Here is a 13,098-nt window from a genome sequence, read left to right as displayed (position 1 = left end):
ATCCTACCGTAAAGTGACTTGGCTCTTCACTAATAGTCTATTGAGCACAAAAAACTGTAAATAGAAAAGCTGTAACTAACACACTCTTTAGTTCATAATAAATATTTAGAATATCATATAAAGATTTTAAATGTGTTTCTTTTTGTTTGTAAAAGCTATCTCAATGGTGTTATAACATTCAAAATAGAAGGGCTGGTGTACTGAAATACCAAAACCTTGGTACAGACCAGAAGTTCCTCTGTCTTTGCAATTTTAATAATACAGTCACCAGGCTCCTGGAACTGTCAGTCAGCAGCACTCAGTAAAGAAATTGATGCATATTTTACACTTACAGACACTCTCCTTTTAAAAACAAACTACTTGCACAACTGAAACATTTAAACATAGTAAGGGGACAAAACAAGGATCTACTAACAAAGCATAACAAACATTATAATCTTCCAACAGTCCTGGCTCTCTGGGGAGGTCCCAGATGATTGGAGGTTGGCCAATGTCACCCCAATCCACAAAAAGGGCTGCAAGCAGGATCCTGGCAACTACAGGCCTGTCAGCCTGACCTCTGTGCCTTGGCAGGGTTATGGAGCAGATCATCCTGAGTGCAAGCACACAGCACCTTCAGGATAGACAAGGGGTTAGACCCAGCCAGCATGGGTTTAGGAGGGGCAGGTCCTGTCTGACCAACCTTTTTAAGATCAGGTGACCCACCTGGTGGATGAGGGGAAGGCTGTGGATGTGGTCTATCTGGACTTCAGCAAGGCCTTTGATACTGTCTCCCATAATATACTCCTGGAAAAGCTGGTAGCCCATGGCCTGGACAAGTGTACCCTCTCCTGGATTAGGAGCTCACTGGAGGGTCGGGCCCAGAGAGTGCTGGTGAATGGAGCTGCATCCAGCTGGTGGCCAGTCACTAGTGGTGTTCCCCAGGGGTCTGTGTTGGGTCCAGTCCTGTTTAACATCTTTATTGATGATTTAGATGAGGGGATTGAGTCCATCATCAGCAAATTTGCTGATGACACCAAGTTGGGAGGGAGTGTCGACCTGCTGGAAGGCAGGAGGGCTCTGCAGAGGGATCTGGATAGACTTGAGAGATGGGCTGATTCCAATGGGATGAAGTTCAACAAGGCCAAGTGCCAGGTCCTGCACTTTGGCCACAACAACCCCCTGCAGCGCTACAGGCTGGGCACAGAGTGGCTGGAGAGCAGCCAAGCAGAAAGGGACCTTGGGGTACTAATTGACAGGAAGCTCAACATGAGCCAACAGTGTGCCCAGGTGGCCAAGAAGGCCAATGGGATCCTGTCCTGTATAAAAAATAGCATGGCCAGCAGGACTAGGGCAGTGATCCTTCCCCTGTACTCTGCATTGGTGAGGCCACACCTTGAGTACTGTGTTCAGTTCTGGGCCCCTCAGTTCAGAAAGGATATTGAGGTGCTGGAGCGGGTCCAGAGAAGAGCAACAAGGCTGGTGAAGGGCCTGGAGCACAAGTCCTATAGGGAGAGGCTGAGGGAGCTGGGGTTGTTTAGCCTGGAGAAGAGGAGGCTCAGAGGTGACCTCATCACTATCTATAACTACCTGAAGGGAAGTTATAGCCAGGTGGGGGCTGGTCTCTTCTCGCAGGCACTCAGCAATAGGAAAAGGGGGCACAGGCTTAAGCTCTGCCACGGGAAATGTGTTGGATATCAAAAAAAAAATCTTTAGAGAGAGAGTAATCAGGCATTGGAATGGGCTGCCCAGAGAGGTGGTGGATTCACCATCCCTAGAGATTTTTAAACGCAGATTGGCCGTGGCGCTGGGTGCCATGATCTGGTAAATGGACTGGAGTTGGACCAAGGGTTGGACTCGATGATCTTGGAGGTCTTTTCCAACCCAATCGATTCTATGATTCTATTCTATGATTCTAAGACACGGAGGGGTGCACGGGGGTAATTTTGATTTAGATGATCAATGGAGCATAGAGGGGTGAGAAAATAGGGTGAGAAAGTAGTTATAATATGCTGGGAAACCACTCGAGTATTGTACAAACTAACTGAATGACACTGGATGTTCTTTATTATCAGAGCTGAGTTCCTCTCTGGCTTGGCTCCATGCCACAACATAGATACAAATACCCTTGAAACACAGTATTAGAGGTTGTACAGGGGGATGAGGAAGCTGATGATGAAAGGAGATTATGTGGGCAGGGGTCATACAACCCCTACCCTGCAGTCAAGCATGTGCCGATTTTTGCCACTTTTGTAATTAATTGTACCCAAAATCACTTTTTATTTGCTGGTTCAGTAAGAACAACACTGCAGCTGTTGTATCCCATCCCCTATCCTGAACAAAACATACAAGAAAGCATCCAAAGATCCTGAACTTCAGCAATGGATATGCCAGTTTGCTAAATGCTACACTTCTAAGGAAATTAATGTTGAGTGTTATTCATGGAAAGTTTCTAAAATTTGAGTCATACACATGTAAGCTGTAGGGAAGCACTTCCAGGAGACAGGAGATTTGAAGAACTATAAACAGTGTTATTTACATAATGCATGTTTTACTTTTTCCACTGTTAAAGAAAGAAGAAAGAAAACCACCTTAAACTCTACATAGTAAATGACTGTAATTGAAATAGGACTGTTTAAGAATTTGCATGAGATAGGAGATTAATCAAACTTTAAGGATTGGCAGAGTTTCTCCTGGTTAGCACTAACAGAAAAGTTGGTGGCAAGAAAAGTTTCTGGCATTATAGTAAAGAACTGTCAACAAGAGAAAGCACAGAACACTGCATTTTTGTCTAAATTATCAAAATCTAACCAGAGAAACCTAGAGCACATAGCCTAAGACAGAGACAAATGAAGCAGATTTTCCATCTATTTTCATATTAAATTAGATATGAAGAACTTATTTTCCATTCTGCTGATATGAATGAATTTTATGTAATTTGCCAAATGCCAATATCAACATTTCATACTCCAAGACCATGATTTCTTGTAATTAGTTCCATGGGTGTCGAGCTGTGTCTTCCAAGAATCCATCTGAATGAAGGGACATTTACATGCACCTCACAGTCATTAATCATTAAAGATCAAAAAACAGGTTTTATTATTACTTAAGATACATAGTAAGCCATAATGACTTCTCCTCTTTTTAGAAAAGAAGGTCATTACAAAACTGTCAATATGCCACCACTAATTACCAACCCATGCAGAGGGAAACAATTGCTCAGCTCTTGACCAGGTCTGGTTTGTATATTAAGCACAACTAATATGCAAAAGATTATTTACCTGTTTTCCTTTATCCACTTTGAACATGAAAATCTGTATTTGTCCTTCAAAGCAAAGTTTAGAGCCTCTGTTTGGAAATGCTGTGTAACATTTGCTAAATCACCAATGCAAAAATCATACAGAGAAAGAAATGGCTCTTTAAAAATAACAAAAAAACTTCAAAATTTCCAAAGTTTATACTACACCAAGTATATTGTACAGTATCTCTTCTATTTAGTATGAGCTGTAACAAAGGCCAAAAATATTCCTTTCCAGGTCCTTTCTTTTTCAAGCATTTGGTTTTGGCAATCTGATTTATTCTGACATTTAAAATGCTGTGTGAATTTGGTGTTAGCACAAGAAAATCTCAAAGTGTGAGTTGAACATTAGTAACAGTGAGAAATAGCTTAGATTTTCAACTTCCTACTTCATACATTTCTGAGTCTAGGGATACCTGTGGAAAGGGCAGGGTAGCAGAGTATTTCACAGCAATGTGTAGAAATTGCTTTCCTGAAGTATTTTGCCTACACATTTACGCTGCCATAGGGGGTGTTCACACTCCATATTGAGGCAACACCAAATGGTTTATAGAGGGATCAAAAACTTTTTGAATTATGTTATTCTTCTAAATTAAAGAAAGTGTTTCTCTGGACATTAAGATAAATGCCAAAGGAGCTAAATGGAGCTGAGGAGGCAGAGCTACTACACTGCGTTGAGTATAAGAATTGTACCGTCCTCGGACACCCTCAGTTCTGTTTAAAGGAAGGTTTCTTGTGAAGAAGCAAGCCAAGCTAAACAGCTGATGGGTACTGAAGGAGTTCCACCTCTGTTGTTTTCTCCACACATCTATATATTCACAGTGTTTCTCTGGCAATGAGTCACTTGGGTGTTTGCCTGTCTGAGTCAAACCCAGTTTAAGCCAGTAACTGGCAGCAGAGTAACCTTGTCTGACTGAACACAAGGATCTAGATAGGTTAGTTGTCCTCTTTTTAAAGCATTTAAATATCCTTTTTAACACTGAAACAATACAGCCTTTAAAAGTCTGAAACAAGACACAAACATCAGAATAATTGCCTTTTTCCATACAGATACACACTTCTGTACACAAACATACCTGCTAAAAGTAGTGCAGCAAGGACTGCTTGCTTTTCTATATGTTCCTTTTTCCATTTACTACAAAATCTAATATCCAAACCTCACATATTTTAGACTTTTCAAAGACGTTGTTCAGATGTTATCCATAGAATGATATATTTTTATTTTTCAAACAGAGTAAATCTCACATCACTTAATTTACAGATAGGGAACAATTCTAACACAGTACTGACATAATTCAGTTTTGTATGCCTCGAAGTGAAATACTATTGCTCATGTGCTAGGAATCATAAACTTTGGAGAAAGCTGATTAACAAAATCTTCAATCATATGCTTAATCTTCAGGCCTAAGACTTCTACTGCTTGGAATGAAAGCAACTGTTGAATGATCAAGACAAGCTGTGAATCACTCCATGAGAATGGGCTTGTATGAACATTTGATTTGACTATTTCAGAACTGCTCCAGAGAGCTGTAGCTTATCAGTGAAAACAAGATCTAAAGATTTGGTCATGAGAGCTTGTGGAACTGAATTTACTTTCCTGAACACTTAAACTTTTTCATCCTGTTGTTCAAAATGCAACTCTAGTCATGCATTTTATGAAAAGCATGTAGAAACAACAGAAAAAAAAAAGTGTTGACCTGGAACATGATGAAATGTGCAGATGACCAGATCTAAATGTGCTGGCTGGAGATAAAAAGACCCCCACATTTGACATTTTAAACTAAACTTAACTAAAAAGAGCTTTAGGAGCAGCTGGTCTGTAATTTACAAATATTTTAATAATTTGTAGGAAAGCTAAATTTTGTAGAATTCTGATTTTGCAAACTTGCCTACTCTTCTTGCCTTACATGGATATTACCTAGTAGGTTTTATAATATCTGGCTGTAAATTGTAGAAGATATAACTAAACAAATGATGTTTAAATAAACATGAGAAATATGTTAAGTAAGAAAAATACAGAAACGCTTTACTTTTCTTTACCAAACACGCATTTTTATTAAGAAATTAGGAATATGAAGTAAGCCAAAGTCCATGCAGAAGTCTGAAAACCATCTCCCCTGCCCCCTATCTTTTTGTCTTCAAAATTTCATTTTAAGAACTAAAAGTATTAATAGTTGAAACTCATGAAGTCAAGTAAACATCAACCGCAGTATAGTCCTTGTGTGTGTAGGAAAGCATACTGGCAAAATAATTAGCCATTACTTTTGTGTCTAAGTGACATGAATTGTCTAGAGATTTCCTTCTGTGTTGATCAACACAATGCTACTGAAAACATTCAGTATTTTCGAGGCCCTTAGAGGTGCAAAATTTTAACTAATTTGAAAGAATTTTAATTCCTTCATCACCAATTTCCAGATGTTCAGAGAGTACTTTGAGGATCAGCTTATCATTTTTCATTGCATATTTTGCACTGACAGCAGTGACTGTGTAAATTAGGTGATGTTTTCATATAATAAAGTTATGATCAGGATAAAAAAATTGAGAGTATATAAAAATAGGAACTTTGTTTTTTTTTAGTTGTCAAGCATTCAATTGAGATTTTAATAATCACCACAGAAGTTTTACCTATGTTATACCACAATGTATTTATTTTTTTCTAAAGCATTTCAAAGATATACCATGGGTGGGCACCCATGTTGAGTTCATTTCCCTTCATATTGAATAATTTAAAGAAATAACAAACACCTCCATGAAGAATGGCTGAGTATCCAGGAAGCTCATCTATGTAATTAAGCCAAAAGAGAGTTTAAAGGCTAGTTCAACAACAGCTTCTGTGACTGAATCATGAAAACAGACATAACACTCCTGAAGTTTTGGGTGTAGAATGAGTCTCCTGAGGAAACAAAAATAAAAAAAAAAGAAAATCATCAGACTTGATAGGGTTTTTTTCTCCTCAAATGATAAATTCTGATTGTACTATGAGGTTTAAGTAAGAACTTAAAACTAATTGCTGTGTAAGACAGCTGGCAAAGTTCAGTGTCTCTCCTGCATATAATTTTTAAATCAAGTTATTCTCTGTCGGAGGAGGCCAGGGCAATCAAGAAATTATTAAATGGCAGATGTATTACAAGAGAGGGGTCGACGAGGATGTGGAGGTCCGAGACCCCAGCGCCCTGAGACCCTGCAGCAGCTCCATAGAGACTTTGAAAAGTTTAAAGCATACATTGATGTTTCCCCTGTTTAATAAAATTGTATAGCAATATGGCTTCCCTATGTATTTTCCCTAGTCACCCCTATCCAGGTTTTTCTTCCCACAAACCCTTAGGGCATTTTTCCCACCACTCTTTCCCTGATTGGCCCCAGTTTGGTGCAGTGCACCATTTTCAATATAAGGTTGTGTTCTGTCCCTGGTTTCCCATTGGTCCTTTCCTTGTTCCTCCCCTCAATTTGCATATGGACCAATGGGATGCTTTGCTCCTCCCTTTCTCATCCCCCTTCCCTTCCCATATTCTGGAAAATTCCACTGCTCCCTGTATAAGGCCAGGTGTTCCAATAAACTTTGCTTCTCGCCGTGGACTCCTGACTCGTGTTGCTGTCTTTCCTTGGGGCACTAGCGCTAGTCGGGAGTGGAAGGAGCCTCCCTGCGCTTCAAGGGGCCAGCAACTGAAAGAGCTATCACTGCCTGAGCTTTTATCACTTGCCCCTTGGAGCTGAGGTTTCCCCTCCACTGTATCAGTGGAATTACCATCCACTGATAGTGCTCTGCTGGGTTTTCTCAAGGCTGTGTATGGAGAAAATCTTCAGGTTTTTCAGGATCTATTTCTGTGGTACTGGTGCGTTTGCAGCAATCCAGGTTTCTGGGCTACAAGCTGCAATCAAGGTCCTTGGGAGCACATGCCAGTATTCAAAATTTCTCATTTTTAAACTTAATACACTGGGGTAGGTACTTTGCCACATACTAATCCAATGAGCTCTTTTAGGGAAAGAGCTACAATAGCAACTTGGGGGGATGCCAGAGTGTGTATCCCTGAAGGCAAGCAGTTTAGAGTTCTCCCTTAAAGAGAAGAGAGCTACCTATAGTGTGTGTGGGGTTCTGTGACCAATGAGATGCTTCGGTATATGTGAGGTGATTTGGTTAACCAGTAATGTCATGACATGTTAGATATGAGAGGATATAAAAGGTGTGGGTGTACTAAGAATAGAGTCTTGAATAAACTCTTCGTTGAAACTCTCTCTAAGTTTTAAGCCTTCTGATGCCTGCTGTGCCTGAGTTCTTCTGACCATCATTCATGCTTTCCCATTATTTGGGATAAGGGGACCCCAATAAGGAAAGCTGTTAATACCTGTGCATAACCTTGTGTAGCATTATAATTATTTTTAAAAATATATCAACAGTAGCATAAACATTTTTAAAATGTTTGTGTTATAAATTTTTTCATGCAAATGGCAGTTATGTACATTCTTGGTGGGAAATAACTGCTTTTCTTTTTTCTCTTTAAACATCTTCCCTCCCCTCTGCAAAGGCTGCAGCTCCATGCTGTTTTCACACTGGCATGTTGCTCCCCTCAGTTAAAGGTGGAACTTCACACCAGTGCAACTTTCCAGTCCCAAATTAAAGCTACCTCAGTCAGCCTACTCAAGCATTTCTGGTGATGTGCTACAGTTAAATTTATTCTTGAAGAGTACAACGGCATACTCAAAATTAAAAGCCAGAGATGGAATCTGTCTTTAAACTTACCCCACAACCCAGTAATTCATTGTTGGTGGTGGTTTCTTCTGGTCAGTCCAGTTATCAGGAGAGCACTCAAACAAAACTCCATGTTCTCTTACCAGACCTGGGTCCTCAGCTGCCTTACTAAGTTCTGAAATTCCACTGCCTGCCTTTTTCTTTTTCTGTAAAACAATTGGTGAAATGGTAGTAAAGAATGAAATATGGTTACATAAAAACTAGCAAATATAACTATATGATTTCTTCAGAACTCTCTGTTGAATGACATCACTGTCAAAAAGCCAGGCTTAGAAGATGTAACTAATTTGCTTTTACAATCATTCTTCTCCTCCACAGTTTTGGCATCAAAAAGCTTTTCCATTGTTATACAACTTGGAATGAGACATATGCTCTTTTTTTGACTTTATTTTCCTTCTAGCTGAATACTATTTCTCTAATAAGACATCTGAGATAATGCAGCTCCTTTAAAAAAGTGTCTTGCAACAGCTAAAGTTCTCATCTTTCTTTCTCAGCGTGCCTCCCTAATTAAGAACTGTGATAGTAAAAGTCCATTGAATAAACTTGGCCAGGCAGGCATTTCTTTTTGTAAATAAACAGCTGGAGCACTTTGCTCAGAGCATTTTCTTACTTTTACTCAGTAAGAGGGCATAAGATGTATAGAAAATAAAGATATTTTTATGTTTGCTGAGCTTTTAGTCATGTTTTATACAAAGCTTTTGAGTAAACCTTAGAAGTTCCAATTCATCTCTAGATCTGCAAATGAAACTCCTATTCCAATCAGTTGCTTCAAAGGTGAAATAAAAGGTTTTCTTGGAAAAATATCTCAAGGAACTTAGGTCTGCCAAATGCAGAAGTAGAAACCACAACTTTCAGTTGCCTACAATAATGAAGTGGGGGCTGAAGATCTAGAAAAGATGGTCAATACATCACTGCTATCTTAATTTCTCAGAAATGGTAGAAGAAAACATGAAATGCAACTCAGCAGTTGATAAGCAAAACAAATAATGTTTGTCCGAGTGTCTTAAATTTCCTTAAACATGCTTTGGAATAAATTAATAAAGCATAGTCTAAATTACTCACAGTTCGTAGAGATTTTGGAACAGACAACCCTCCTGTATCTTTCCTTAGTATAGAAAATTGTTCCATGTCAGTAAAAATCAACGTGCAATTGGCAAAGCTGACTTTTAGCAAAATAAAAGTGTGCATTGAACACAAAATGACTGATCTGAAGGGATTATCTCATAAATTGAGAACCTGGCCATAACAGTGATATCACGAGCTTTAAAAATGACACACATGCAAATACAGTGAACCACTGAGACAATGAAGTGAAAACAATCTTGAAATACTGAGTTGAGAATGTAAACAGGGAAGCAAAATTTCTGTACCTCTTTCCTCATGGATTGCTGAAAAATGGAACGAATTGAAAGACAGCACCGGTAGAAATTCTTGATTAACTGAGGGTGGATGGAGCCACTGAGCTGTGCTACTTCTTTGTGAGTTGGAGTAATAAAGATTCCTTGCATTGTTTCCAAAGAGAGATAGTGGAACAGGGTATTCTCAGGACCAGATGTCAACCTAAAAGAAAAAAAGAAAAAAAATCAGAATTCATTTATTATTAAAATAATTTTGAGAGAAATTTCAGTTTGTCAACATATACTTTGTTTCTTAAGACAGAATTTTTTGCTGGTAACAATAACAGAGTACAAAAATGGATGCAGGCTTTCAAAAGGTTCCAATTTTTACACCAAGGAAATTCTGATTTGGACTGTCTCTTTTAAAAAACAACTAACAACAGATCAAAAATCATGGTACCAGTTAGGTATTCCACTTGTGTTCTCCAAATTTGCTCCCAAAAAAGAAAAGGTAAAGAGAAATAAAAGCGTTGTCCTTTGTACAGCTACCTAAAGAAACCAGGGAGGCACAAGGTATGTGTATGTGTGGCCCAGAACTTTTACTTGAACTTTCAAGGACACAGAGATGTGAGACGTGCATACAATTGTGACATACTGTTCACAGTCTTCTATTGTATTATTTTTTATTTTTCGTTTCATTAAGCTCTCAATTTAAGAGCTTCACTTCTGATTATCCTTGCATAGCAGAGTTTTGGCTAGAATAAAATTATGCAGGAACTTCTGTGATCTGTGTATATTTGAAAAGCAATCTAAATATGGCCTAAAAAATGAACTACTTAATAATTTCTTACTTGATAGCATTAAGTAGTTCTGTATCTTTCTCTGAAAGGTTCTTTTTGAGGTTTCCTCCTAAATGAAATGGATTTGGCAGGGTGGTTTTTTTTCTAGCAGCCTGAAAAACAAGCAGATAGATGAAGTAACAGAGAAAACACAGCTAAAGGATAAACAGAATCAAACTAACAAATCACCTACTTAGAAGAAAATAACGTAGCATTTTTTAAAAAGGCCCAAACAGTTGCATTGACTTATGTAAATGTATTTTATAGCCTATTTTAAACTAAAATGAGTTACAAGCAGTTGTACAACTGTACAGCAATTTGTCCTGGTAACTTAAGTTTACATCAGGGATATTCTCCAATTATTTCTGCTGATTCCAAGGCAGCTGTGCCCACTTCAGCCATGTAAAAACCCCAAATATTTACAAGCAATGATAAAAAAACCCCATCTGACTGCTCTGAGGCTGACCCAAAGCTTCCCAAGGCAACAGGAGTATTTTCTACTAAGTTCAGGGACTCTTAAATTTATTCTTTTATATTGAAAGAACTGCCAGCTCCCCCAAGCCCACCAGACACTTATGAATTCTCTCTGCCTTTGTTCTCAGACCTGATCCACTACAGGCTGTGGATTAGTGCTTTCATCTTCCGCAAGGCCTTCGTTACCCTGGTGGGGTCTTCCACTGTTTCTTGGAGGGCTTGGCTTCCTTGTTGTTAGGGAAGAGTCCCCAAACAGGGACCTTCTGCTCGCCAAAGCAGCCGCTGGTTTGCAAGGGTTTTGTATCTTGCTTAGGATAGGTGAGGTGGTTGAGATATCCAGTTTGTCACGTGTTGCAGGAAGGAAGCAGTCAGCACAAGCTAAAGGTGGAATGGAAGGAGAATCCAGCCTTTCCTCTATGCTAGCATCTATTCCTTCCAGCTGGAGTATGGTTGCTTTGACCTGATCGACATATATATAGTCTGGTCCTGGATTCCCAATAGCTTTGGATGCACAGCCTCCTGCCTCTAGCAGGACACACAGCATGAAGTGTCTCTGAAAATATGAAAGCAGCAATGTAAGCCTTTGGTTTAATATACAGTATGTGCTGTGTTTTATCTCATCTGAGACTTGGGTAAAATAAGCATTGTATTCAACACTCCTGCCCTTCCTCATCTCTTTCTGTTACTGTGTTATTTAAGTTAATGACACAAACATTAAAGCTGCTGTTTACAATCTCATTAGCTGTTTGCTTTAAAGGGAGTCCACATCTAAAACAACAAAACCAGACACATTTCTGAAAAGACAAGATCATGAAAGTGAAAACATTTTCAACTGAAGTGAAAAGGCATAAAAACAAAACAAGTTGATGCTGACACTTTGCAAGCTTTGCAGATGTATAAACAATGCTAAAATGATAAATTCTATCCCATAAAACAACTACAATGTAAGTATTCTGTAAAATTACCAAATAAAATGCATGAAAAGTGTTATTTTAGTGAACAACAGGCAAGACACAACAGCAAAAAAGAGCCCCAGAGAATGGGCATACTGCAATTGTTAACTTACCAAGCCAACTATCAGTAAGAAGTATCTTGCTTCAGGTTCACTGTATCCTGCAAAACCTGAGCCTTCAGATGGCTGGATATGATGCTGTGGAAATACTTCCCGCCAAATCACTAACTGACCAATCCTCTGCTCTGCTGCCAAGGGTAACAGACAATAGTGCCGACAATATAAACCTATATCAATAAGATCTTCCTTTGGCAAGTGATTACCAATCAAGTAACCCTGAATTAAACACAGAGAAGGAGGTGTATTCAGTAAGAAATACAATACCACTGTATCACTTCAGAGTACTTTTTATATAGAGGTATCCCTGCTCCTCATGCATTGTCATCTTAAGCTTTCTGCTCACAGAATGTCTTTTTGGTATACAGTTGTACAACAGGTAACACTGAGATTTTGCACCACATCTGAAGACTAAAAATACTGAAACATAAACAAATCAAACATCAGTATGTATGCAAGTTATCAAAGGCAAGCTGGGAAATGCTTGGCTTTAACAGCTTGAAAAACACCTAAGGGTTAAGGTGCTTGAATCCTCATTTAATTCACTCTCCAAGAATAGTGAGCTTTCACTAGAAGTAATAAAATTTCCAAAGAAGATACAGAGCACAGCAGCAGTTCTAGCACTAAGGGATTTAAGTGCTGTCATGGTAGATACTGTACAGTTTCATTTGTGGGAATACTTTAGTCTTATAACACTACCAGCATAAAGAACAACTGGATGATAAAATCCTCAAAATGAAAGTTTTCTTTAAGTAAAGGCTGTTATGTTCCTCTTTATACTGCTGATTACACCCTCTATTTATTAAATAAATTTACAAATGAGGCCAAAATGAAAAAAGCTGTCAACACAATTTCTCAAGTTTTGGATTTAAAGACAGATTAAAGATAGATCATCTATTACAAAATGGCAGTGAACAAAAAAATTCCTATTAGAATACCCTACAGTCTCTCTTGATTTGACTCTTACTGCTTTGTTACTCTTCTCTCCAATCCTCTGATCATACACCAAAAAATTCCAGTTTCAAAGAAGTATTTTGTTCTTACTGATCATACAGTACTTATATTTTCCTGACACATTTTTTTTCTGTTATGGTGTTTGAGTTTAGATCTGATACTAAAAATAGGTGTTTAAAGCAGTCATACATTTGTTTCTTATTTGTGAGGTTCTGAAAAGGATAACTCATGACTAAATTAGATTTCTAGATGCATTTTCATAATCTTTAGGTCTTAATCATTAATTCTACCTTGTAGAAGAGACAAGAGCCCAAAATCATATATAATCTTCTCATGTCATAATAATCTTCAGACTGTGGGAAAAAAAGCATAATTTTTAATTCAGAATGCTTATTTTATTT

The 13,098-nt window shown here is 38.4% G+C and overlaps 1 protein-coding gene across 2 annotated transcripts in view; it reads right to left on the bottom strand.

Annotated features, from left to right (window-relative positions):
* Positions 1-5,223: 5,223 nt before the first annotated feature.
* INTU (inturned planar cell polarity protein) overlaps positions 5,224-13,098 on the bottom strand; it is a 43,111-nt gene continuing 35,236 nt past the window's right edge. For both annotated transcript variants that reach the window (XM_071555561.1, XM_071555560.1), the window contains exons 10-16: positions 12,988-13,050; positions 11,741-11,962; positions 10,805-11,227; positions 10,213-10,313; positions 9,395-9,584; positions 8,016-8,170; positions 5,224-6,170 (exon numbers count right to left, since the gene is read on the bottom strand). In XM_071555561.1, coding sequence (XP_071411662.1) covers positions 6,059-6,170; positions 8,016-8,170; positions 9,395-9,584; positions 10,213-10,313; positions 10,805-11,227; positions 11,741-11,962; positions 12,988-13,050 — 1,266 coding nt within the window. In that variant the 3' untranslated portion in view covers positions 5,224-6,058. The remainder of the gene's footprint in view (positions 6,171-8,015; positions 8,171-9,394; positions 9,585-10,212; positions 10,314-10,804; positions 11,228-11,740; positions 11,963-12,987; positions 13,051-13,098) is intronic.

The sequence above is a fragment of the Pithys albifrons genome, chromosome 5, assembly GCF_047495875.1.
Source record: "Pithys albifrons albifrons isolate INPA30051 chromosome 5, PitAlb_v1, whole genome shotgun sequence".
NCBI classification, from domain to species: Eukaryota; Metazoa; Chordata; class Aves; order Passeriformes; family Thamnophilidae; genus Pithys; species Pithys albifrons.
Note: the sequence above shows the minus strand (reverse complement) of the source record. Positions and strands in the feature narration are given on the sequence as shown.